The sequence below is a fragment of the Aythya fuligula genome, chromosome 1 (genome assembly GCF_009819795.1).
Source record: "Aythya fuligula isolate bAytFul2 chromosome 1, bAytFul2.pri, whole genome shotgun sequence".
Classification (NCBI taxonomy): Eukaryota; Metazoa; Chordata; class Aves; order Anseriformes; family Anatidae; genus Aythya; species Aythya fuligula.
Genome location: NC_045559.1, coordinates 38,847,626 through 38,874,089, shown reverse-complemented (window position 1 = coordinate 38,874,089; position 26,464 = coordinate 38,847,626). Strand labels below are relative to the sequence as shown.

General features: G+C 41.2%; 1 protein-coding gene across 1 annotated transcript; it reads right to left on the bottom strand.

Moving 5' to 3' along the window:
• Positions 1-7,385: 7,385 nt before the first annotated feature.
• On the bottom strand, positions 7,386-20,294 carry RAB21 (RAB21, member RAS oncogene family). Its single transcript, XM_032207904.1, has 7 exons — positions 19,930-20,294; positions 13,701-13,760; positions 13,389-13,496; positions 11,745-11,808; positions 10,918-10,972; positions 10,413-10,501; positions 7,386-9,539 (listed from the first exon to the last, which is right to left on the bottom strand). The coding sequence occupies exons 1-7, from the start codon at positions 20,095-20,097 to the stop codon at positions 9,400-9,402; spliced, it is 684 nt and encodes a 227-aa protein (XP_032063795.1). The 5' UTR covers positions 20,098-20,294; the 3' UTR covers positions 7,386-9,399.
• Between the last annotated feature and the right edge of the window lie 6,170 nt (positions 20,295-26,464).

Below are 26,464 nucleotides of genomic sequence, written 5' to 3'. Positions count from 1 at the left end.
TGGACTCCAGTTGCAGCAGAAGACCCCAGAGGAAGTTGCAGTCCAGGCTTGAGTTCCTCATATTCTAAGAGGTGCCAGTCCTCAGCATGAATTATATCACAAAGGATATCCCTATCCCAGGATTTACCTGTCACATATTATCATTTTCCACATACAAGAGGAACAGAAAATAAAATAAACCTCCCATCCTACTTCACAATTAAAAGAATAGGAGGGAGACCAGGCTGCAGTTACATGAAATAAACCAAGCAAGCCTGGGGTACTGACCTCCCATCGTCCTTGCTGTTTCATCATTAGCGTGCTTCTGTGTATAACTGTGGTCCATAGCATTCAGGTTGTCTACAGGCCAATATCTAGATACAGTGTGGTGAACACACAGCCATCCCAAGCAGGCAGTGTATAGGAGTTTTTCAAAGGGGAACAGATGGTTTAGGCACATGGATGAGAAGCTGTACTGTGCCATTTGCTCTCAAGGCCAGAAGTCCTTATGCCCGGGCCTAATTTACACAGTAAAAATAAAATGTAGCCTTTGGGACCATTTAGCATCTCCTACACTCAGTTATCATCTCTCCCTCAATGTGAAAACCAAGAAGCTCTTTCCTACCTGTTCCTTTAAAAAAAAACATGCAACACCTAACCTGCGGAAGCAGAGCACACTGGTACATTTATGTTCCATGCTTGGCTTCCTTCTGCTGCAAGGTTAGACAAGGACAGAGACAAAGGAACTACACAGACTGAAATTATAAGGAAGAAAATCCCTTTCCCCACTAGCATTTATTTGCATTTGGAGTGTGAAGGCATAGAGACGTATGCGATATGAAGGCAGTACACAAGATGAGGAGCTTTCTTCAAGCATTTGTGACATGTCACACTTCATATATATACATAACCACAACTGTGAGTTTGTTTGTGAACCAGATTATTATTTTTTTGAATCTGTGCATATCGAATACTAACAGAATTCCAGAATATGAAACAACCTAAAACATACAAGAATCAACATAAGAAAATATTACGGTTTATAAGACTGATGACAAGTTTACAATGTTCTCTTGGTGGGACAAGACATTTTATTTTTATTATTTAAATATAAAACAAGCAGAACAGACACCAACACGAAATGCTCTGTATTTGCCATGCAAGGAAAGATTCACGATTGCATCAGCCACCAGAGAGGAGCTGGAAACTATCCGAGAGTGATGACTAAACAGAAACTGATCTGTTGTTTGCTGAGCTGATTGGCATAAACCAGCATTGCCAAAGCGAGGAATTCAGAGAGCAAAGACAAGCAGTAGTACCCCAAATGCTTCTACATATGCATTACAACACCACCAACCAGAAACGTTTCCCAGAAAGAACAGGAAACCAATAGAACAATTCTTTTAGGGTGGGGGTAGCCAAGGCTGTATTTCATCTTAACTACTCAAGAAGCAATGCCAGATAGGCGTCTTGTCTTTAACAAATAATTCTTTCCTATTTGCCACCATAATCCACTCCAGGGATCACTGTTTCCTATACAAGCTGAAATCCTTAAGTCCTGAAAACCCGTCAAGGTCTCACGGCACCAAGCACTGCAGTATTCACATACCAAAAGGATTGTCAGGATTCCCAGAACGCTCCAATCAAAGCACAATCTAATATTTTAAAACTTCAAACCAACTTTTCTAACAAGTACAGGCACATCTTATGGTCAAGGATTGTTTTATCGTTTTGTTATTCTAACTAAAGACACCAAACAATGGCACGAGCAGAGGTGCATTGGATGCTGCTGCCTCTCGCTACCTGAAACGTTCCCCACAGGACGCTGACCTTGTGAGATGCTGACAGTGTGTGGGAAGAATAAATCAGTGAAAGCACTACATTTACTCAGAAAAAAACTTAAGATCTTACTTTTTTGATCAATAAACTACTCAAACAGAAAATATACCCCTTGATGCAAAGATAGTCAGATTTTTGAAAAGTGCAGACGAAGGGGTTGAGAACAACCAATGCAGCAACTGTGCAGCCCTTCTGTTCCTGTTGCTTGCTACTTTCTCTCAGTGTCCATCCAGTTCAAACCCTCAGCATCTGCCAAACAGTGACTTTCACTGGGGAAGTGTGCACAAACATTCGTTACAGAGGTGGGACATCAGTATACTATCAACACAGCACTGTCGGTAAATTCTCAGTCTTGTTGGTTCAACAGACATGGAACCAAACGTGGTTCAACAGCATCTGCTTCTCCCTTAGCAACTGCTCTGGGTTTTGAGTATTAAAGCTTCATTTTGATGAGTCCTTGCTCACCCTACAGTCCCTGGGGCATGTTAGCACAGTCAGAGCAGCCTTTCTGAACCAGATTTCACCTCTTAAAGCCATCTTTCAGCAGATTATATTCAGATGTGTTCAGACATTGTAGCATGAAAAAAAAAACTTTAGCCTCTTTTTTTTTTTTTTTTTTAACCAAACCTATTCATAAGCCAGCTCTTCCCCAGCCCCCAGCAATTTTCAGAGCCACTTTATTTCAGACTGTTCAGGTTTCAAATTTTATCATTTATTATATGTGAGAGAATTTTCAGATACGACAGTAACAAGTTTTTAGCTTTTCTACCCTATTAGACTGCCCAACTCTGTTTTTTTCATACATATTTTTTTTTCCAATACACATTTTGCACATCTGTTGATCCATTCCTGCTTAGGCACACATTCAGTTTTTATATCAGACATTGACAGAACAGCAGTCATGCTAAAGTTGTTCTTGTGTTCTTACTTTATTTATCATTTGGAATTAATTTATCACAGAACTATCCCTATTTAAATGTGTACAAAATATTCTGAGAAGTATTTGGGAACTTCAGCTGCAGCAATACAGTGGGAAAAATTAAGGCTTGCAAAGCATCTTCTAGATATTTTCAAAATACCTTTTAAAAAAATCTTTTATCCACAAGATACAAATAGAGCATTCCTACAGCATCGACAATGTCATGTTACCTGATGTTAAAAATTGCCACGTCCTTTCCAGTGTTGCCTTCTGTCCTGCTAACATGTTCTTTGGGTTCAGGAAAAAAAAATAATAAATTTGTTTGATTGAGCCTGGGAAGCTCAGTGAGCTTATCTGACGAGAAACTGTACAATGCCTGTATGATCAAGTAGCACTGACAGCATTCAAGTGTTTTGGTATTAAGTGTTTTCTTCTTTTATTTCCACTAATAAACTGCCTCATGCTATTTTTAGTTTCCTATTCTGAAAAGGAGACAACACTTGTTACCTTACAACATGAATTCCAAGTCTGTGGCCCTTTTGGAATGGAGTGCTGGTTAACCTGAAGAGTTTGCAGTCTAAGTTTCAACAGCTCAAAAGGACCTGTTACATGAGTTTGGATCTGTCACAGGACAGTGAGCAAAGATGAGAAGGGGTTCTTGCTATCTCCAATCCTCTCTACTTGGATTTCCTTCTAAGCTACTTTCAGTACCCTAGAATCAGGATTCAGGTCCCAGAGATAGCAAGGACTCTACCAACTTTCCAACGTCTTCCTTCACTGGTTTGGAGGCAGGATACGACCAACTGCTACAGCAGACCAGGGAAGATCATTGCATAATATACTCACCCTCCTCTGTTTCTGTAGTTTCAAATTGCATTGCTTCCAAGTAACCTACAAATGAAGTATTAACCCTCACTCCACCACCACCACCCTGCATCCCCCGAGACATCAGCAGGACTAAGTACATTGAACAGTGAAAACAAGTATCAATAAGTTAAAAAAAGCTCCCCTTAAGAAAAACTGTTCTCAAAAAAAGTTTTCAATTCAGGAAGGACTGTGTATTACTGCTGCAGAAGAGCTACTAAAGCAAGCAGAGACTACAGGTTTCCTTTCTTCTACAGGAGGTATTCTGTAGTAGCGATTCATTAACCATGAGGAACAGGGCAGCCAGCAAGCAGGAAAAGAGGGACATGAGCTCCTTAGTGACAGCCACGTCAGGTCGTGCTGTTTGCCTGAGTGCACAAATCAGTGGGAAATAGAAACTATCAAACTATTCTTTCAGGCTACATTTCAACATCCTGGTATTGGACATAATCACAGCTCTACACTGCCCAGTGGAACGAATGCTCAGCTACTCCCTGCAGTGAGACATTTTGGGGCTGTACAACCTGCCAACCAATTGACCTTTTTGGCCCAGCTTAGTAAACTTGTCAGTCTCAAAGAGCAATCAAAATACATTACCCTGAAATAAATTTCATTTGAAGTAATTTGAACAATTTAGATTTTTAAACATTTTTTTTCTAAGCCAGAATATTTTAATTTATCTTGGACACAATAATGCCTCAGAACGGAGACAGTTTCATAGATTCTCACTTTCCAAGCCAGCTCAAGACGAGAAACATTGCGGATTTCCCATTTCTCAAAGCTGTTTCTCTGTCTCACTCTGCTCTACACACAGCAGCTGATGACAGCTCTGAGAACACAGGAAGGGAAAGAATACACATTATTATTTCATAGAGAAAGCCCAAGTTCAGTAGATGGCTACAGCGCTGAAATAGCACAGGTTGGCCCTAAAGTAAAAATGCCAGTGTTGATCAGAATCCACCCCAGAAAACAGCATGAGCAATATGCCCAGTTAAAAGGGAGATGATTTGTCTTTGTGCTTGTGCAACAACTAAAGCCAAAGATCTTAGTCTTCATCTGCTACTCCCTGACACAACAGCAGTTATCAGAACTTCTTTCAGTGAAGACCAATCAGGAAAAAATCCCAGAATTTGATGTGAAAATTAACAAGATCAAGTAACCAAATACTTCATAAAGGAACATATTTTAATCAATCTTTAGGTAGGGTAGTATCGTGCCCAAAAGCCCATTCAAAATTAGTTGTATTATCTTCTTTAAGGCAAGGAAATACCAAACCAAACCAACCCCCCCCCCCCCCCAAAAAAAAAACAAAAAAAAAAAACAACACAGTATTTCACAGAGGAAAACTAACTTAGGATATCATCTTAGAAAGGTCTGGAATTAGGCAATTACTGAAAGGAGATGCTAGCAGCTCTCTTAAAAGCTGGTTAACTTAGCCCACACAGTCCATTACCAACACCTTCAGTTTTTCCTACCTCTCTTATTCCCTCACTCTATCCACTCATCCCACTTGTTTGCTTTCAGCTTCTGAAGATTTCTGATCTCCATTTATCCTCAAGCAGGCCTTCCATTCCTCTTACTTTCTTTAAACTTTTCTGACAGCACCCAATATCTTCTCTGTACCTCATTTGAGTTCCAAACACATTCTGAGACCTCCTAACTTTCTTAAAAAATTTTCACACGCCTTGGAAGCTACAGCAGAAATTGAAAAGCTGTAGGCAGACACAAGTTAAACACCTAGAGCAATTAAAAGTGGCAGCATAAAAGAGCTAAGGGGTACTTTTTGATGTGGTAGTAAGCACGAATGCTTGTCCATAATGTGTCAATATTGTCAGAGAAAAACATAAATCAAGGCAACACTCCATTACTTAACTGTCTCAAGAGACCAGTCAATGCAGTTCATCTGGACATTAGATTTCCAAATCTTGGAATTCTATGCAAATCCACTGCAAACCACATTAAGAAACCACCCCAGATCTTTAGCACTAGTTACACTCATCTCTGAGTACCACAGATCTGAAATGATTTAGTAGAGCGTCCTTGTCTCAGTTGGCCTACCTGGTCATGTAGAACTTGTGAACTAGTGCCTAAATACATTAAAGCTGCATCCATAAACAACTATTAATAGAGATACAAAACTGCTGCATTCATGTTTTTGGACTTGGGATTGTTAGACATTATTTCAGCAAGTCATAAAACTTTGTATGTCTCTCAGGTATTTATAGCAACAGCACAACCGTGAGCAGCTAAAAGTTGTTTTAGAAAGGTATTTATACTCACATACTACAATAAAAAGGTCTCATACTAATCTCTGTCAAGATTTACCCTGAGGAAGGGAGTTCCATGTTGCAAGCACTTTTAAAGTTGACTTACATGCTGTAGCAAATGCCTGGCTGGTATTACCTATGCAACCATAGAGGTACTTGGTAAAGACATAGGTGTTCTCTTGCACTAATCTTGGGAGAATGAGAAATAGAGAAATAGTTTTCTTGTTGGCAGCAAAAGAAAACGCTTTTCCCTAAACAGATACTTCAGACATACAAACCACGCAATTTAGATCTCAAAGGCAAGATTCCTGAAAACCCAAGCCATGCAGTAGTAACGCTAGGTTACTCAAGGAAGATCCTTGAGATCAAGCATAGAAAACCAAGCTATCTGTACCTCCTTGCACACTTGGTCCATGTGATCTAGATAACCTCTGTAAATAATAAAAATGCCTCTTCCAGGAACAGAGGTACTTTGGCAAGAATGAGTAGCTTATGTTAGTCAGTTTCAAGAACTAATAGTATTCTCTGGTGTCTTGGAAACAAACTTTCATAAATTCATATTCACCTTGAGACATTTACTTTTTCAATTTCTTCCACCTCAAGCCTTTGTTTTAGATACACAAGCTAATTCAGTCTTTTCAAACTTTGAAAGAAACCACAAATATTCTAGTCTATGCCACACATCAGTAGGTAATACTAAGGAAACAGGCTTCAGGTGACATTCACTACTCATGCAATTAAACACAGTTGTTACTTCTGGCTAAGAAAACTCACTGACAGGGCACAATTCTTCCCCCCCTTTCACGGAAGGATCAGTCTTGTTACAAGCATTTATAAATAACTCTGATATTAATCCTTACTGTAGTCTATGGCATTTGCCTGAGACATTAGGCTGTCACACATATATTGTAATACCTATGTCAGAAATACTTTTAGTTTTTTTAGAACTGTACTCATTAGATAATAAACATTTGTGCTTAGCAAGGTATCAAGTTCTACAGATAAAGTCCAGGCCAACTGCAGCTTAGACAGAAAAGCTCCATTCAAGATTTGTCTTGCTGTAGTTTCACTGAATTTAAGGACAGTAACTTCTGACAATTTCTTTTAAAAGGTATTTTGTAAATAATAGTAGTAGTAGCCAAAACTTTTTTTTTTTTTTTAAAAGATACAAAGGTGTCAGCTTATCCCCACCCAAGTTTTCAGTAGTTAATAGTTTTAGTCTTGCAAGTGACTTATGAGTTGGTATAACATGGCTTTGTTGGTGAGACCAAAGTCTCACACCACCCCTACTACAGAATACACTACATTAAGACAGACTACTTAAGTTTGACACTTCAGTAGTCAAACATAACATTCCCTTTGGTAAACATCTTGTATCAATTACCAGGCCAGGACGACAGCTGTCTAGTTCAACAAAGCAGGGAAAGCTCTGCTCTGGAGAAAACAAGCTCTAATGCATTATCTATGCCAGAGCATATCTGCTTCCTTATCAAGCCTAGTGGAGTTGTTTTTTGGTTTTTTTTTTTTGCATCTTTGTAAAATCTGAAATGGGAATCCAAAAATCTGCAACTCTTCTTACAATGAAATTTCAATCTTGAGCAGTCTCACCGATTTCACTCCTCATATCAGTATTTTGTTACTTACAAGACTGACTTCTCTAGTGTATGGATTTGAAGGTACTATTTGTTGAATCAAGCTGACCCAATTTTAATTTGGGCAAAGCTCACTTAAGTGAGATATAATATCAGGATGTTGGCTTAACACAGTGTCGCAATATACACATATACTCATGAATTTTAGATTCACAGCAAGGCTCTGTACAGTCAAGTAACTTTGTCTTCACTAACAAAAACAGAGCACCTTTGCCCATCACACATACAACAACGTCAGAAGAGCACACCAGTGTCAGCTTTAGAGAAAGTACACCGCAGTTTTGGCAGAAAGAAAAGAAATAAAGAGCATTGGGACCAATCTGTAGCAAAGCCATCTATTATTTCAGAGAAAATAAGTCAGATGAAGACAGCACACTTCTTACATGTCAGACTGATTAGTTACTACTACTCCTGTTGTGCATTGTAATACACCCACACCATTAAATGCATTTATATGCAATACTAATTCTACCCTTCAGAAAAAGGAAGGCCAAGGAATATTCTATTTTGTCATAGACATCACCTTTACTGTTTTTCCAAGCATGACAACTTAAGTAAAAAAAAAAAAAAAAGTCAGACCACAAAACATTTTGAAGTTTCAACTACCACCATTTGTTTTCCTTCTGTGATAGTAATTTATACACTTTATTTCTGAACACCCTCCTCCCAAACCTTAAGTGGACTTCAAAAAGCTTTACAAGAGAAAGAGCAAGTCAAGATTAAGTTCAGTTTTGTCTATTATTCCCAAAGTTACAATTGCATCTGGCAGTTCCATATCTTCCACATAATCACTCAAAAATCAGAAGCAGTTCTCATTAATGCCAATTCATTTGTTCACTCAAGCCCTGCAATATAGGAAAAAAATTACGCTCATAAGTAGTTTATAATGCTGTCTTGGGACACAAATGTCTTAGTACAGCTTAAGAGCTTCCCATGCATCTGGTTTAGCGGCTACCAGACAGACAAGGGCTAAATTTGCTTCAACTTTCTGGGGGATATCTGAGAGGCTGAAGTAAATGCAGAGGCAAGATAAATGCATGCTCCAACTGTCTTAGCTGGGAGTCAAACGCCTCAGTGTTAAACAGCAGTCTAAAGAAGCATTCCCTTCCTACTAAGGGGGTACTCTAAATACTGCTGCTTGACAGGAAAAGCTTAAAAAAATGCTGTAGCTGTGAGTTTACCAAAAAAAAGCTGTTTTCAATTTTCAGGAAGGGGGAATAGAATGAGCAATTCAACAGTACACATGAAAAGCTTGCATCTTTTCACTGACTTATTCACTTCACAATCACTGACAAGACTGATGTACATATTTCTGCACCTGCACTTGTAAAAGCAGATAAAATATTTAATATGTAATTTACAATGTATTTTACCAGCTTGGCATACAAGATGAACAGAATATATCAAAGTAGTTGACTGTTATAGGCTTGTGGAGACCCTGCAAAAATATTACTTCAGATATCTGCTAATTTAAAAAAAATCAATTTGCATTTTAGAAGTGATACAATTCAATCTACCACAAAATACAAAGAGCTGCAAAAATGTATACCATTCCAACAACAACGTATATAAGTTATTAAATAATGATCTGATTTAAAAGAATATAAATGAAGCCTTTAAGTAGGTCTTTTCTACATGCATATTATTCCTCATTAAAGAAAAGTATGTAAAAAGGCCATTGGTAATTGCTTTGTTAACCACTGTAGAAAATGCCAATTCTCTGGTCACAGACGCCACTAGTTTAGCACTTAAGGTCTCTGCAGTGTTATGTGTGATTATTTTTAAATACTGTTAATTCTATTACTCCACTGGTAAAGAATGTGTGACTTTGAATATGGCAGTCTTCATATTGAGAGGGCAGTGATGCACAGTTTTGTTACTATCCAGAAGAACAGCACCCGCCGCTGCTCTGTACTTGGGGTTCATCGTCAATGATCTGTACACCTCGCCTTGCTGTTCCTGACTGACTGGAACCATTGCCTCTTGCTCTTTCATCCACTTGAGCAGTTTCTATCATTCCTGTAAATGAAGTGTAGTAGATGAAATGCGTTAGTACTCCCTTGCATTTTTACACAAGGCTCTAAGATCTTAATCTATGAATTATGCACACAAAGACCAGTTCTCTTACTAATTATGCAGAAGTAAGCGCTCTGGTATCTCATGGCATAGTTTTAAGAAAATACTTAAGTGTTCTTCCTAAAGCAGCAAATACTCAGAAGCTCCCGTTGACTAAAGGAAGACCTTAGATGCTCAGATGTTCTGGAGTCGGTGACTTCAAAAGCTAGATTTACCCACCCATTGTAAGAATATTTATTAAACAAGAAACGCAACACACACACACATCACTCCTCAAAAAAACAAACAAACAAAAAACATAGAAATGTTTTGCTTAAATTCTTATTGCTTAAGGACAACACAAATGGGGTAACTTCCTTGTGCTGTATTTATACTGCATATATGTGCATACTGCATATACTCCCACATTCTTTATCATTTGCTTCAGCTGCTGCATAAGATTTGTGTAATAATGGCTTCAAATTCATGAACTGTAATTCAGGAATCTTGTCAAGTGATGTCAAAGATGTTGCAACAGGGTATAAAGTATACAACAGTCAGAGCAATCACATAGAATGACTGCAGAATGTGGAGTAAAATTGAACTCCAACCCAGGACTCCAACAGAGTGGTAGAAAGACGTTCTTAAAGTACAGTATGAATTTGCATCTATACATCAGGCTTCCATAGTTGTTATAACACACAAGTAGCTTGAAGTAGACTCAAGTGAAGCCAGTTCTTCTCAATAGTTTAAAAGTTAAGGATTTTCTATAGGGTTTGAAGCATTCCTGAAACCTTTTCATGGAAGAGCTCTATGAACAAACTAGACAATACCTACTTTTACAAAGGTCAAGAAACAGTTCTTCAATTCCTTTGTTCTGTTTAGCTGAAGTATGATAATGTTTTGCTCCAACAGATTCAGCGTACCTGTAGGAAGGCAGATAAAGAAGAGCTTCATTGCACTGAAGAATGCAGTTTTCCTAAGCCACTTCACATGAAGTGGACAGAACTCAATTCAAAATAAAAACTCTTAATCCACACATGCTGACTTAAAGAGAATTGCGGTTACAATAGAGTGATTCATAAAAAAAAAGATTAATTGAAAATTTCCAGTTTAGAAATATATTTAAACTACAAATGTTGATTTTCAGTGATGTACAACTCACAAGTTACACTTTAGCCAGTGACATCCCAAGACATCCCAAGGCTCAAATATGAACAGAACACTTAGCAGCCAGCGAGCCATGGCTGGTTTACGCTGCCAGCTGTTAAGAGCATCACAAGTTTATTACTCCAGCATAATTCTGCAATGACTGTTTCTATTAATAATTGGTGTGACTTACGTTTCTGCTTCTTGCACTGAAACATGCCTCTCTTTTTCCAAGTCTATTTTGTTACCTGTTGGAAACAATTAATGTAATCATTTTATCCCATCATTTTCTTACAAGCTGTCCTAATAAAAATTGGCTCTGAAACAGGTCTCTATCTAGACTGTGCCAAATGATTTGAAAGTTCCTTTCACTCAAACATACACAGGCAATGAACTTCTATCAAGAGACCAGGGATAGCTGAATAACTCAGTAAATTAAAAAAGAAAAGCAGTGTGTTTTGTTTTGTTTTTTTTTTTTAATCAGACAAACTATCTGTGCCACAGAAGGTAGCTTTCATGGAATATCCATACATCTAACCTCCTGAAGGTGTTTTAATTACTAGATCTGATTTTAAAACAATATTTACATACATTTGTAAAAAAAAATGCATTGAAATATCCAAGTTTTAAGAATTATTCTCCCTTGCAAGCAGGTGATTCTAAAAACAAAGAAGTATCTATCTGTGCCACTAGAAACAGTGAATAAACAAAAAAAAAAAAGGAGTCTGAGTCCTTGCAAGAAATGTATGTAGCACATCTGAGGTTTATGTTCCTTTGTTCAACTACGCAGTCTGCATCTATCTGTACTATGCACTTTCGCCATTAACATTTTTTCCAAACTCTCCTTTTCCTCAGTTGTGATCTATTGAAACTTCTAGCTCAAACTGTGTTTTTAATTTTCAGATTCACATAAGCTTTACCCCTTCACATGCACAAACTGTCAAAGCATTTGGAAGATGTTATTAACCAAAATAAACTTTTCTGATTCAGTCACTAGAATTAGATGTTAAAAGAACTTACCTACTATACATAAACAGATTTCGTTTCCCAACATTTTTCTTAATTCCTTAACCCAGTTTTTTACCTGCATAAAGAATAGAGATAAATTTATTTTCTCTTGATATCCTACTAGTGCTTTGGGCACTGCAGAACTGACCCATTTCCATCATTAACTGTTCACCCTAATCTTGAAACAGACATGTTTAGAGCAACAGATTGACCAAATATTCTTTATATTGCTGAAGAGCCAGGTGCAGATGATTTTAGTTCACAGCTGAAATTTAGAGCAAAGCAACTTCTACAGAATGGTTCAGTTACTCCAGAAATTGAACTTGCATTCACATTAGTCCCATTCCAAAGAACAAGTTCACTACACTGACCGCTTTAGGGCAGGCATGAGATCTTCAGCCACGGGACCATACTAACACATCACAAGTGGTTCCTTAAAGGTAGAAGTACCTGAACCAAACCTGAACCAAGTTTATCAGATTAGATTATAACAGATGCTTTTCCCTAAAGGAACAGATGAATGTTGAGTCAGCTGGCACTAAGGGGTGTTATTAATTTTGCTGTCATGTTTTGAAGTTGGATGGTCACTGCATTGACTTGGAGATGCTATTTTAAGGGAGTTTAAGCTGTAAAGAGAGGCGACCACTCCAAAGACCTAAAAATAGTTAGGATACATGATACATAGGTAGTTATGCAGTAACTTCTGCAAATTAACCTTTCCTCTTACTTCTGAGAGGTAACTTAAATGTCCTCATATAACAGCCTTTTCACTAAGCATGGCTCAGCAGAAAAAGGCCCAAGTTGAACTAGTACTCACAAGTCACAGCTCCACAGACAGGGGCCCGATGCTGTCAGCACTAAGTGCTTCACTGGCCCTACATCAGACTGTTTAAGTTGCTTATTCTGCTGTGGAACCATATCCTGATACTACCTGTATCACTGCTAGCCCAAGCCTAGCCAATACAACGATAACTTCTCACTCCCCTCCACAGAACTCCTACTACTTTTACTACAATCTAATCAGGTCCAGACTCACCTAAGAACGTGTCAATAGTTTTCAGCTGGAACAACAACACAGTAGTACCAGTCTGACATAGGACCGGACAAAAAGTCATCTACCCTGACCTGATCAATTGATTCTGCGGTAAAATAGTTGATCATCAAATTTCATATTAAACAAAGCCTTGGAAGTCTAAATACCTATTCTTACTGAGAATGTAACATTTCCACTGTCATGTATTGTGATTTCAGAGCTCAGATTTGTCAAAGGTCACACCACTTAGTATCTTTTAGCAATTTGATTTATACAGTAGAAATCAGTACTGTATATTATTGCAACAGAGCCACTTTACATTTTATAGCCTGCCACAGTTAACTCATACATTAGTTCTCTAGTGTTCTTTGAATAACTGTACTAGACCTTTATTACGGGTAGACTTCAGAAAATACTAAGGTATATGTACACTTTCATTACATGGCCTGAATTTGCAGATGTAGCAGAAGATGAACACGTGGCAAAGTCAGGTATCATTCCTATAATTGAGGCAAATTAAGCATAGATGCTATTGCTGAAACAGAAGATTCCCATGTATGCACTCATATCACAAATTCCCTCTCAGTTTACATCTTACATTGAGGTAAAAGTCTCTCCAGTACCTTCTGAAAAGAATCTTCATCTGTTATATCATATACTAGAATAGCGCCATTAGAATCTCTGTAGTAGATCGGCCCCAATGCATGGAATCGTTCTTGACCAGCTGTATCCTGCATTTAAAATATTCCTGTTAGCATAGAAGACTAAACAAACGATACTTCAAGAGATCCAAGTACTTCTAAATTTTACTTTATTACAAAGTCCCTAACGTTTCAGTTCTATCAAGCAAGTACTTTTTCAGGAAAACAATTTGTTTAACCAAGAGGGGAGAGGGGACACGCAGTGGAGAGGACAGTGTAGGAAAGCAAACATACCCATATTGCAAGGTTTACTCTTTTCCCACCAATATTTAGCTTCTTTGTAAGAAAAGATGCCTGGAAAACAAAACAGAGTTCAATTTTTTACACACAAGTGTCTCATTTGACTTCAGATTTATTTACTAATGAAAACATCTGAATCAACAGAAGACAGATTCCTCAGTCCAAATACTCCTGGAAGAAATACCCAGAAGGCTGGGTCAATACTAAGCCAGTTAGTCATTTCACTACAGTTTGCCAGAAGTCTATTCGAAATAAATTTGCCTTAAGCCAGTCATTTCCTGCATCTTTTTGCTGTTGTTTTCTGAATGACTTAGGAAGGATACAAGGGTTGTGTGTGAGGAGTTCAAATTCAGAATGCTCACTTTTAAGTCTAATCTGAACTTAACATTTCATGACAGTACACAAAGGAACCAGCCTACATGCCTGCATTTACAGGTTGCAAGAATTCACAAAATAGTTCACTACTAGCAAACTACCACAACAAAATAAAGGGGTTTGAGTTTAGAGCCAAGGTTAACTTCTGTCTTTTTCCTAAATTATACTCAGTTTTCCTTTTACCTCAGTGTGCAGTCAGCTATCAAGCACTCGGCGGTATCTTAAGATACATTCATCACAGATTATTTTAGTCTGGCCTGCAGCATCTCAACACTAGGCCTCTGCATGAGAGCAGTGACCAGGCACCGAGCTGACTAAAAATCACGTGGATGTGGGAAGGGAAAGTGTCATCAGCCAGGTCAGCTGCTTGAACCAGCCTGCTGCTTAACTGCATAAGCAACCAGTACCCGCGCAGAAGACCACAGGAGTTCAATTTACACCAGCCTAAACTGCTGTGAAAATAACTTTCTGGAGTGCTGCCTGTGTTACACTAACCCAAGTCAGCTCCTAGAGCAGCTCCTGTCCTGCTGCTTCTCTGGGATCGGTAGGACTGAAGGGGAGATGATTCAGAAATATTTTCTGGAAAATATTTTCTTCTTTTCTGAGAGAAGTTCACTGCGAAGCTTTCCACAAAGCCTGATAAACAGAGCAGATCCATAGAGAAGACAGCCCGCAGGGAAGAGAAACACCCAGAAACCTTCCCACCAGCAGGTAGAACAGACTGATCCCTGTGACCGCTGGCTGCAGCATACCTCGCGATTCCTGCTGCCCTTCTGGTCTACAGTAAGGTGGCGTACGTCAACTTCAGGAAAAACTCCAGGCAGCCTGTTTGAAGTACGCCAGGCAACTTGTAACAAACAGCTTAACAGCAGCACAGCAAGTCTTACACATCCGGCAAGCTTCAGCGGATTTTCAGGCAAATCCAGAGTACTGCACAAGTTATTTTACAGCTTTCACCCAGCCGTCCCTAAAGATTGTATGATCAGTGCCTGGTCTTCATCTCAGTTTGTTCTACAGCATCACAGCTTAAAAGCCGTATGCTTCAAAGTGAGTTCAGAAGTTTCAATGCACCAGCACTTGGACCACATTAAGAGGAGCTACGGGTTAGGCACACTGAACCAAGCTTGCTTATTTATCTGCTGTACTCAGCACTTGACACAGTATTGTAAATCTCAGAGGAAAAGCTCTTCAGGGCACTGTTGGCTTTTGTCACTATAATGAAAAGTCAGCTCTACTCAGTTGACACAAGTTTCACAGAAACAGTTGAGAAACACGTTTCTGGGCCTCTGGACCAAAATGAAGAAAACTCTCACCGAAGCAGGAGTTATATTTAACACAGAACACAGTATTCACAAGGTTACGTCATCGGGGCCTCAGACATTGGCCCAGCAAGGGTAATTGTGCTATTAATTGTCTGACATATCTAATATTAAAGTGGGTTTCTCACCATAGATAAACCTGTTTTTTCTGTGTTTTTGGTTTTATAATAACCTCTCCTCCAGGTCACTCCAGCTTTTGATACAAATCCTGCCTTTTAACAGTGGGATACCTCCTCTCCTGTACACCCAAGTATTAGAAGGCCAGTACACTCGGATCAGCCTTTTAGCATCTTCTATAAGAAGTGACAGGAGGCAGAGGCAAGGACATTTAGGATTGGCTGTTGCACTTGTTCTCTGTATTAAAACTTGATGAATTTGTACTTTTTAAGATTTAGTTCAATAAGATCTTATCTCTTTGGCTAGGGATCTATCCTAGATCAGATATCCTGATTACAAGCAAGTTTGTATAAAAGGCTTGCTTGATAACAACACCGGAACCTGGTATTAGAAGTGGCTGAGGTTAATAGTGAGCAGAAAGCTTTGTGAGCATACTGTGAGAAACCGTCAATACTGTAATACGCATTAAATGCTTAATTCCCCTGTGTGTTCATATACTTGAAGAATACTGTTAGCAGGCCCAGTTCTTGAATTAATTGGTACGGGTAAGTCTGGCATAATAAGCAACCAGTTAAGTGCATGTTAAAGCCACAGTGGCGCGCACTCTAAGACTAAACAACGAATATCCAACTGTATAAATAAAACTCCCCCCACACAAGTTCCAGTTGTCTCATGAAGAGTGAGGTTATTTCTCTTCATTAATTCTGAACTTAGAGAGCAAAAAGCTCATCAAGTGACAGGCAGGACATGGCACCGTTTAGAAATCTGGGGGGTCCCACACGTAAAGAGCCTTAACTATCAGTTTAAGGCAGCAAGCTCCGCATCCAACCTAGTTTAGAAAGAAAATATGTTGCTGCCAAGAGCATCATAGCCTTTTAAAGCAATGCAGGGCAGACAGCATTAGATAATCACACAAAGAAGAGGACTTGACGTTTGTTCGACTCTCTTGAGACTCCACTAAATTGAGTACGAGAGTTAAGTGTCAGTCACGTCTTGCTTTACAATCAGTAATTCCTTTCCATATTCTTTTCATTACTATGGCAATTCGCTTTTGTTAGGACTTTCAAAAACACAAGTGTACAGGTTCTCGGTTAACTCAAAGATAAGTAATCTCAAACAGCTCTTTGAAGTATGCTCCTGATTTGGGTATTTTGACTCCAGTGTCTTATGACTGGTCTGAAGAATACTTATGCACTGAGAAGAAAAGGATAATGCAATTACAAGAGCTAAAATACCATTTTCTTCACGTGTCTGCAGAAAATCTTTTCCCTTTCCTTTCATTCTTTTTTTTAAGAGCTCAGTTCCACACGTGCCTCAGGCCCTGTTGAGAGGGGATAAAAGGGCCTGAAGACAACAACCCAGCTGGAAAAGATTCTCTTGAAAAAAATAGGAGATGTGCATCACCCAGCCCTTGACTGCATTATCACCAGGCACATAAACATCACACACAGCATAGAACCACCTTGTATTGCTTTTTTCCAAGCTGTCAACATCCAAGACAACTCTGCCAGGTCAGCCAGGTCCCCCAAAGCACTGCAGATCGCTCGATGTGATCAGCATCACCACTTGAGTGGCTCTCTCAGGTTGGGTACTTGGCAGCCCTCCAAATATTTGAGAGATTAGTACACAAAAGTTATATTTATCCTGAGCAATTAACAGACAGCATCCACCCAAATTTTAAAAGGGCAGTTTGACAGTAGGTGCTGTTGTTATTATTAGAATATTTCCAGTGTATTTCACTTGGCCTCAGTTCACAGCTTAGGAGCTTCACTATACGAGAGCACTGACCTCAATGTTTTGATCAGTGGGAACCAACTCTAACTGTTCCACCAGGTCTGGCAGCAGGTTACACGTTATTATTTCTTGTAAAAAAATAATAATAACAACAGCCTTTCCTGCTTCAGCTTTTTTCATATTATTCTGGGTACATTTTCCTTCAGCAAACCAGTAGCTACTTTAATTTCAGTTTGCAGGTCATTGGTGTGTAAGTGCATGACTTCAAGCTAACAAGATTTCAGCAACATGTCCCAGCAGCCTCCTAATCTCGACATAAGGAAGTCCCAGGTCACCATTTCCCTCTCGCTAGCGTTTAGGGAAGGGAGGGGGGGGGAAACCACTCCCTTTCACTAAAAACATCCTTACCAGAAAAAAAGAAAGTCACCTTTGTGTGTGTGCACACACAAACCTCACAACAGAGTAACACCGGTGTTAGAATGCAGATAGGAGAGGACAGATGTACATTTAGATGAAAGGTTCGCACTGCCCAACGTGGCTTCCTGTGCTCTCCCATCACTGGGGTGACGCAGCAGGAAGCACCAGGCAACCTCTCCAAAGCACTTTCCAGATGTCTCACCGTTTTCGTGGTGCAAAAAGGTTGGCACAAGGTACAACAGCACTTCCACACCCCTCACAACTCCCACACCAGCCCCCGCTAAATCAGATTACTGTGGATTGAGGCCCTCATCCCACTGACCAGCAAGATTTACAGGCGGCTCATCACCGTGGCTCCTTTGCTGCATCAGGAGCCAAGTATTTTTTAAATTTTGGCTTCACTGGAACAAAACTCATTTGCTGCAATACTTTGAACTGATGCCATGAAACGGAGCCACTTTACCAGATTAAGCCCTTAATCGAAAAAAAAAAGGAGCTCTTATAAAAAAAAATGTCACTTGGTTGTTTAATCAGCTTCTCCCTATCTTGTTTTCAAAGGGATGTTTTGATTTGGTAGTGAAAGGAGTTACTACACCTTCCTTCTACAACTCTGAGATGCAGAAAAACAAAACCAAGGCAGATTATACCTGACAAGCACATGTTATATACAGTCTGATTAAACGACAGCTGACACTGCATTTTCCAATCAATAAGATGCATGTGGCTAAGGAGGTTCGGAACAGAGAAGCAGGGAACAGGAGGGTGACCTGAGATGTATCATGCAGTTAAAATATGCAGTTAGCAAAGAGAAACCTAGTCACAGCAGAGGGACAACATTTCAGTATCACACGTGAGCATGCGTTCCTATTCCTTTACAAACGTTCTCCTGCCACATAAACAGGGAAAGACAAAAAGCTCTCAGGCTGTAGCATCTGGAGAGGACATTTTAGGGTCAACATTTTGGGCCTGCTTAGAGTTCCCTATCACAACATCTCTGCCCCAATTCACGTTTTGCTTCTAATTTCAGGCTTTCTGCCACAGCAGAGCTACATCCCATAACAAACTACTCTACTACTACCTTGAATTCAGCTACACACAATCACTTGCAGTGCACTTTAAACACGATTGTTTGCTCAACACCACACTTTGGGCAGTGTAACAGCACAGAGTACAACTGCACCCCTGCCACCTACGAGCCACTGACCGCTCCTGTAGCACAGCAAATGTTAGGCACCTCCATGGCAATCAGATCCACAATTAGCCTGGTATAAACACCTCGTCATGCCGAGTAACCCTAACAATAGATGCACCCAACAGCTGAGCACGAACTTGAAAATGTTTTTAGCTATTTATAACAAAAATAGAGCAACAATATCTGTTGGTGAAACGTTCACTGTGTTGTTTCCAGTGCCTCTCTCATGCTTCCTTTGTTTTAAGGGAAAGTTTCACCCTTAAATACTTCTGAGACACCCAACCCACAAGAATTTTCCCCTAGATGTGCATGAATAGCACACAACTACGCAGAGGCTCTCTCCTGGCACCACCTACTATTTATTCTGCGTTGCACAGGAGAAATTCAAAACCCACCACTGGCCCACGTGGTGGCAGGGTTTGTTTGTTTCTTTATTTGCAAGAAAAGCGCATTAAGTGTAGCGAATGATAGATACAGTGCTATACTTCTGTATATATGTGTATAACTGGCAAAAAAAGATGCTGTGTAGCTGGCGTAACAGCAAATGGAGAGGATAAGGGCTCAGAGAGCCCAAAAAACATGCGTGGGTTGTACAAACCATGACATGAAGTTTAAAAACACATTTTCTGTGTCCGTGTATAAAATAAAACGTGTGGATGTTGCAAGGTGGCACACACACCACTCGGTATGAGCGGGTGATGGAAAACACCTCTTTGGAGCAGACACCACCGCACGCCTGTACGCGGAGCATCATTTCTCGGTTGTTTATAAGTTGGCTGACAGAGAGCCAGGCCACAACTCTGGGCGATACCGTGACATGCAGGTAAGCCTCGGGCACCTCCTCAGCGTACGATCCGTAAGCTCTGACCCCCGAGGGCCTCCTGCGGGGGCTGCCCCTTCCAGGCGCGGCTCCCTCGGCACCTCCACCGCCGGGCTGCCGGGATCCGAGGCTGCGGCTCGCAGGAACCCCTGAGTCATCAGCCCACCGCCACCGCCTCCCGCCCTACCCCCCCACACACCCACCCCCCCCAAATCCCCACCAATTCGCCCCAAAAGCCCCGCCCCGCACCTGCAGGGTGGTGATGTGCTTGTCGTTGAACTTGTTCTCGCAGTAGCGCAGCACCAGCGACGTCTTCCCCACGCAGCCCTCGCCCAGCAGCACCACCTTGAAGGAGAAGCTGCGACCCCCGCCCGCCGCCGCCCCCGGGCCGGCCCCGGCCCCCGCCGCCGCCGCCATGGGCGCCCCCAACGCCGCCGCTGCCGCCGCCTCACATCCACGGGCCGGGGGGCGGAACGCGGGGCGGGCCGGAACGCAGCAGGCGCCGCCGAGGTTCCCGGGGGGAAACCGAGCAGGGGGGGGACACCGAGGGGCACAGACCGGCTCCGCTCCGCACCGCTCCCCCTCCCCGCGGCAGGCGGCCCCGCTGCCCGCTAATGGCGGCTCCTTCCTCCTACGTCACACGCCGCCCGGTCACGCGCGGCGCCGCCGCCAATGGGAGGGGCGCGAGGGGCGGCGGGGAGGGGCCGCGCCCAGCGAAGGAGGGGAGGGGAGGGGAGGGGGTAAGGAGGGGCGGGGCCGCCCGCCCGCGGGAGCGCGCGGCTGTGACAGGGCTGCCGCGGGGGGCAGGGAGCGGGGCGACATAAAGTCACTGGGGTGGGAGAAGCCCCGCGGGATCGCCTGGGCCAACCACCCCCTACCGCCACTGTCACCACTGAACCCTGTCCCCGAGCACCACGTCCAGCCTCTCCTTGAGCACCCCCAGGGGCGGTGACTCCACCACCTCCCTGGGCAGCCCGTCCCAGTGCCTGACTGCTCTTCCCGAGCAGAAATGTCTCCTCATTCCCACCCTGAGCCTCCCCTGGGGCACCTTGAGGCCATTCCCTCTGCTCCTATCACCAGTTATCTGTGAGAATAGGCCGACCCCCAGCTCCCCACACCTTCCTTTCACGCAGTTGTGGAGAGCAGTAAGGTCTCCCCTGAGCCTCCTCTTCTCCAGACCAAACAACCCCAGTTCCCCCAGCTGCCCCTCAGTGTTACAATCATGGGCTTTGTTTTGTCCCGCCAAACTTCTGTGCCCTCATCCACATAGGCTGTTAGAATCTAAGTGTTTGCTAAAGCAGTCCATGGTAAAGTGCCTCAAAACTGGGAGCATGAAGTGAAAAGTGACAAGAAAAAGCATTCTTTGGAGCCCCGCAGACGTCGGGTGGTTCTCAAACACATAACAGTCCAGAGCTGGGTGACTGCCTTATGAAATTCAATATTGCCCCTTAATTAAAAGCAATCTACACACACCAATACAAACTACTGCATCGCGGATTCTCTCCTGCGAAGTTCTCTCATGATCTACACATTGGTTATTTCAGCAGTTACAACAAACATACAGTCTTCAGAGAATCACAGAATCACAGAACAGTTTGGGTTGGAAGGGACCTTAAAGCCCACCCAGTTCCAACCCCCTGCCATGGGCAGGGACACCTCCCACCAGCCCAGGTTGCCCAAAGCCCCATCCAGCCTGGCCTTGAGCACCTCCAGGGATGGGGCATCCACAGCTGCTCTGGGCAGCCTGTGCCAGGGCCTCACCACCCTCTGCAGGAAGAAAATCTTGCTGGAAGTGATCGATCTTCTGCCAGTCATACCTTCCATGCAGAGGCAGTAAAACTGACTGGCACACTAGCTGTCCTTCTTTCAGGCTGAACAGATGAAGCGCGTAATATGGGGTTTGGGTCAGGGTTGCCAGAGACACTGGAAGTCGATACTCGAGGCACAAGCTGCTCACAAGGCCCCGCAGCTTGAGGCTTTCCTGGGTAACTGATGGCAAATGCATCTGCTGAGGTGCAGGGCTGCGTGTAAGGCTGTCCTGAAAGTTGTTAGCAAAACCTTTCCTGTTCCTGTAGCTTTTGAGTGTTTTAAACAAAGCCAGGTTCTATGTGCATTCTTTGTAAAGACATAGGGTTAAACTGGCTTTTACTTTTCAGTTCTCCTTCAAATAGAAATAATTCATATATCAGTTACATCTTCTTTGTCAAAAGGGTGGTTTTAATGGGTAATTCTTCATCAGTCTTCAGCCAAGTGTGTGAATACGCAACACTGTGATGAAAATACAGGCACTCTTTAGAGTGAGAGAATTTACCGATCTTTAAATTGCCCCTTGCATGGGAACTAAAGCTTTTAAAAGGGCTACAGGAGAGTCACCCTGCATGAAGCCCATGTGCCGACTGTGCTTGGCCGTAACTGTGAGCATCATTTTTCTAACACAGATCTAACAAAGCATCAGACACCAGCTGAAGCTTAATTCTGGCAGACTGAATTTCTCCAGCAATCCTCTATGGTAGTGCACAGTCAGGAGTGCATCTTCCCGCTAACAAAAAGCTGTTGTGAGTGACTGCTGTGTTCTATCATTCCTGTTTTCCTCTCTCTTGTCTGGAACCTATGATCTTGGATCTTCTTGTATGGGAAGCCCCATAATATCCAAAACTTCAGCCACCACTACTAAGTGAAATTAAAAGGCTAATCTGGCTGAACACAGAAAATTCTGTCTGAGCTACAAGAAGTGTCACATTTGACTGTAATCTGATGTGTATGACATTGAAATCTTCAGGTTTAAATATCTGCGAGAGTTAACAAATTATTTTATTTTAATAGTGCTGATTTAATTTAGGAAGCATTTATTTTATTTCACCATATTCAAGAAGAAAATGCCTCTTCCATTTAATTTGGTGTGCTTCCCCTTTTTACATAGCTTCCTCAAATTACTTTCACAGACCTTCTGCTTTATTTTTTTTTTAATATTGATCTTTTGGTAACATTTTTCACAGCTTTTAAATGAACTGGCTTTGCAAGATAATCTATTTTGTAGATATCTTATAGCCCTGTATGTTTTAATCACCACCCCTGAGATTCATCCTGTCAGCTGCTGCAGAGGCCTGGCAGTCAATAGATCTGTTTGAGAACTGAGCTTGTTGCTAACTGGCATTGAGGTGACAACGCTGTCGTGGCAGTTTTGTGGTGACACAGAATCAGACAGAAGGCAGGGCTTTTGCAGTGTGAGCTCCAGGAACACAAGTCCCCTGCACACTGAGGATGTAGCCGCTAGCCCCTTAGCTTGGGGCTCCATTCACCCAACTTCTGGATAAATCCCTGCTCCATCTGTTTGAGGAGGAATGCCTGGGTGGCCTGGTGGCACGTGCTTTTCCCCACAGCTTCAGTGAAACAGCCGTTTCACCCAAGCAGTGACAGGTTCTGACAGAAACGAAAATGAAAGTCAACTGTGTTGCTGGCTACGCCTGCAAGAAAAACGTCATTCAAGATGTATTTTGCACAAAGAAACTACAATACTCTACATCTTATGATCCCAAAACTAATTGCACCATGGTATCCGTTGCCACTACCTTTTATTTTGCTTGTTGAGGCTTTACACAAGCCTTTGCCTCTGAAAAAATCATCTCTGAATATGAAAATCATGTATTTCTTCTGGCTTGCATTATTAGATCTCTTCATAAAATTAGTAGATGTCTTAACTCTGGTGTAAAATAAAGTGCATTTAGTCACTGTGCAAAGGACATTATACGCTTACCAGTCAAACCAATAACATCATGAACTTCCATGACATTGACCATACAAAACTGATATCTGGGTTAATTATCAGTTTTGTGTAAATACAAGGATGGCAGTTATTTTGAAGGTAACATCAATCTTGTATTGGCATTTTTTCCCTTGAGTAATACACAATTTGTCATAGTTGCAGTAAAGTGCTCTGATTTTATCAGGTTTACTTGGAAAAGAAAGACATCGTGAAATCTCAGCCAATTAATGTACAGTTTTATAAGATCAAATGGCTCTGTGAAACTGTGTAGATATCCATAAAAGCAAAGAATAAGAACAGGGAAAAAAAATAAAAGAAAAAGAAAAAAAAAAAAAAAGAAACCTCTTATCATGAAGTTGGTAATATGGTCTCAATACTAGCAGAAAAGAAAGGTGCTCAGAATGAAGTACATGTATTTGTGTTTCTGACATGACTGATATGAACATCCAGCATGGAAGGAGAGATAGTAAATGCTGCTCTACCAAACGGCTATCACCAGTAGCATCAAACTATCCATCAGAAATATTTGTAGGTATATTTATCTAGGGTAAAGTCCATACTTTGAGTGGCTTAAATCATGATAAGCACGTTTTAAGATATACCAATGTATTAAAAAGGTGCATTCTGCTCCAAAAAGAAAGATGACTACTCAGGTACCTAAGATGAAGGGTAAAGATGAAGGAGAAGAGTAAAGCATATGAACCTGAGCAGAAAAGAACAATTCAGAAATAATGTTGACCCAGGAGAACTTTTTGGAACATATTTTACCCACTCACACAATGCTTATAGCCTCGGTGTACCCATAGTGAAGTACTTGACAGGTTCAGTAATATGCTTGGAGACTTGGCTCAGCACGAGACTTATTTCTAATTTGTAAAGTAAAACAGGGAATCTGACTTCTAGCTAAAAATAAGGCCTGCACGGGACAGTGCTTTGTTTTGGTTTGTTTTCTTGTAGAGAAAAAGATCGTTATTTCTTAAAAGTTCAGCTCTCCTTGTTGAAGAGGAATTATCTGTAAATGTCATTCCTCCCAGGACAAGCAGTTCTGATTCCTTTGCCACTATACATTATCTTTTCAATACATACACTGAGACACATATGACCATGCCAAAACCCACCCCCACTTGGTTCTGATATCTTTTCAGGCTCTACCTACTCTATCCAGTGCTTATTCTTTTCCTGCTGTCTCTGGAGTGGGTGAGGGAGTGTAGGACTCAAAAGAAAGCAATCAGGTAAATGCTTTATTCATTCCTTGCAATTCTGCTGTTCCTCAGGAAAAGAAAAGGAGAGTGAGTAATGGTCTGGGCTAAGAATGAAGAGGAAGTAAAACTTTTTCTCGATTTCTCTCTCCTCTTTTTTAAGTTCTTCCTCTCATATTTATACCTAAAATTTTTCTCTATGTGCCTTGGTTTTTAACAAATTGGCTATTATCTTAAATATGCTTGGCTGACCAGAGTGTTTTTAAAGCCACCCATTAAAGTTGCTGCAGTTCTTGCTGTATTATTAATAATTGAGGTACAATAATAATAATTTTTGTATTCTCTGACAACATTACTCAAAGCAATGTGCAGATGTGACATGTTTGTTATAGGAAATAAAACATTCAAGATGTAACATGTACATGAGAGAAATGTTGTCATCCACAGGAATGTGTTTTGTCAGAACAGCGTAGGTTCAGCCCAGATATTCCCAAATTTGACTGAGTGTAACTCAGTGTAACTATTCTCACATGCCATTTCATTTCCCATAGGCCTTCAATATGAATTTCAATTATTCAGAACTTGCAGAAAAGGACATGGAGACAGCATCTACTGTGCTATTTTTTTATTATTATTATTATTATTTTTTGGAGGGAGGCAGAAAAACAGCATATAACAGCAAGATTCTCTGGGACTTCCCTACAGATATTCCCTGTAGGATATGGAAATTTCTCTTCATGACACATTGGAACAAACTGACTGGCGTCCCATGGAAATTACACAGAATCTGAAAGAAATGAAGAAGAGACCAGTGTGGTGTTTCAGTAATTCCTTTCAGTGCTAACCCACATTCAGTGGGTTCTTCAGTGGGGTTCTTCAGCCTGAGAGCAGCCCTGCTCCAGGAGGTTTGGCTGTGGGGTCAGGGCTTGCACAGAGCCGGTGGCAGCCCCTTACATTTGGGATGATGTCCCCAGGCAGCCCTACCAGCCCCCAGCCTGTGGGCACCCTGAGATAGCGGAAAATACTTCATACAAATGGCTGGGGCCTCAGTTGCTGCCAATACAAGTTCAAAGGTTTCATTTGTGAGGGTTACTCCTCCTGGTTGGCAACCAAGATGAAATCATAAGAGGGTAGTGAGAGGATAAATACATTACAAGTCCATCTACGTTGCATTATATTTATATTAGCAGCTTGGGAAGTGAGCTAGAGGAATAAAAATATCACCAATGAAAAGAAATGTGCTATGAATAGTGTTTCTGAAGCTTCTGTGGGTATCTCGAATAGCTGGAATATAAAAATAATATGCTATAACCTATTTAACAAGCGTAAAGATAGTGGAAAAGTACTCGTGGGACACTATTACTTGTTTTGAAGATGCTATAACTTGTGTCAGTATTATTAACAACTCAGATACAGAGAATCATGAATGCACCATCTCGGCCAGCAAAAGGCAAGAAAGGGAAATTGCTGGGGATCTATAAAAGATCAGCATCCAAACAGAAAATGAGGTTCAATTTCTTCATAAAACTTGTTTGCATTCTGCCTGTATGGGAGAGGAGAAGGAGAGGAGATGGTGTAGAAGTCATCTATTTAAAAAATCTGTATCAGAGGACCAGGAGACCAGCTATGAACTATCAGCTGAATTTCAGTAATGCCTAAATCTTTCATTTTGTAAAACAGTAGAGCATGTGGCATGTGGTAATCTTGTTTTGGACTTGATGCTTAAAACAGATGATGGCATTGAAGATGTTTCACTGGGCATCAGGGACAGAAAAAGGAGAGAGGAAGAGAGGAAAAAACAAACAAACAAACAAACAAACAA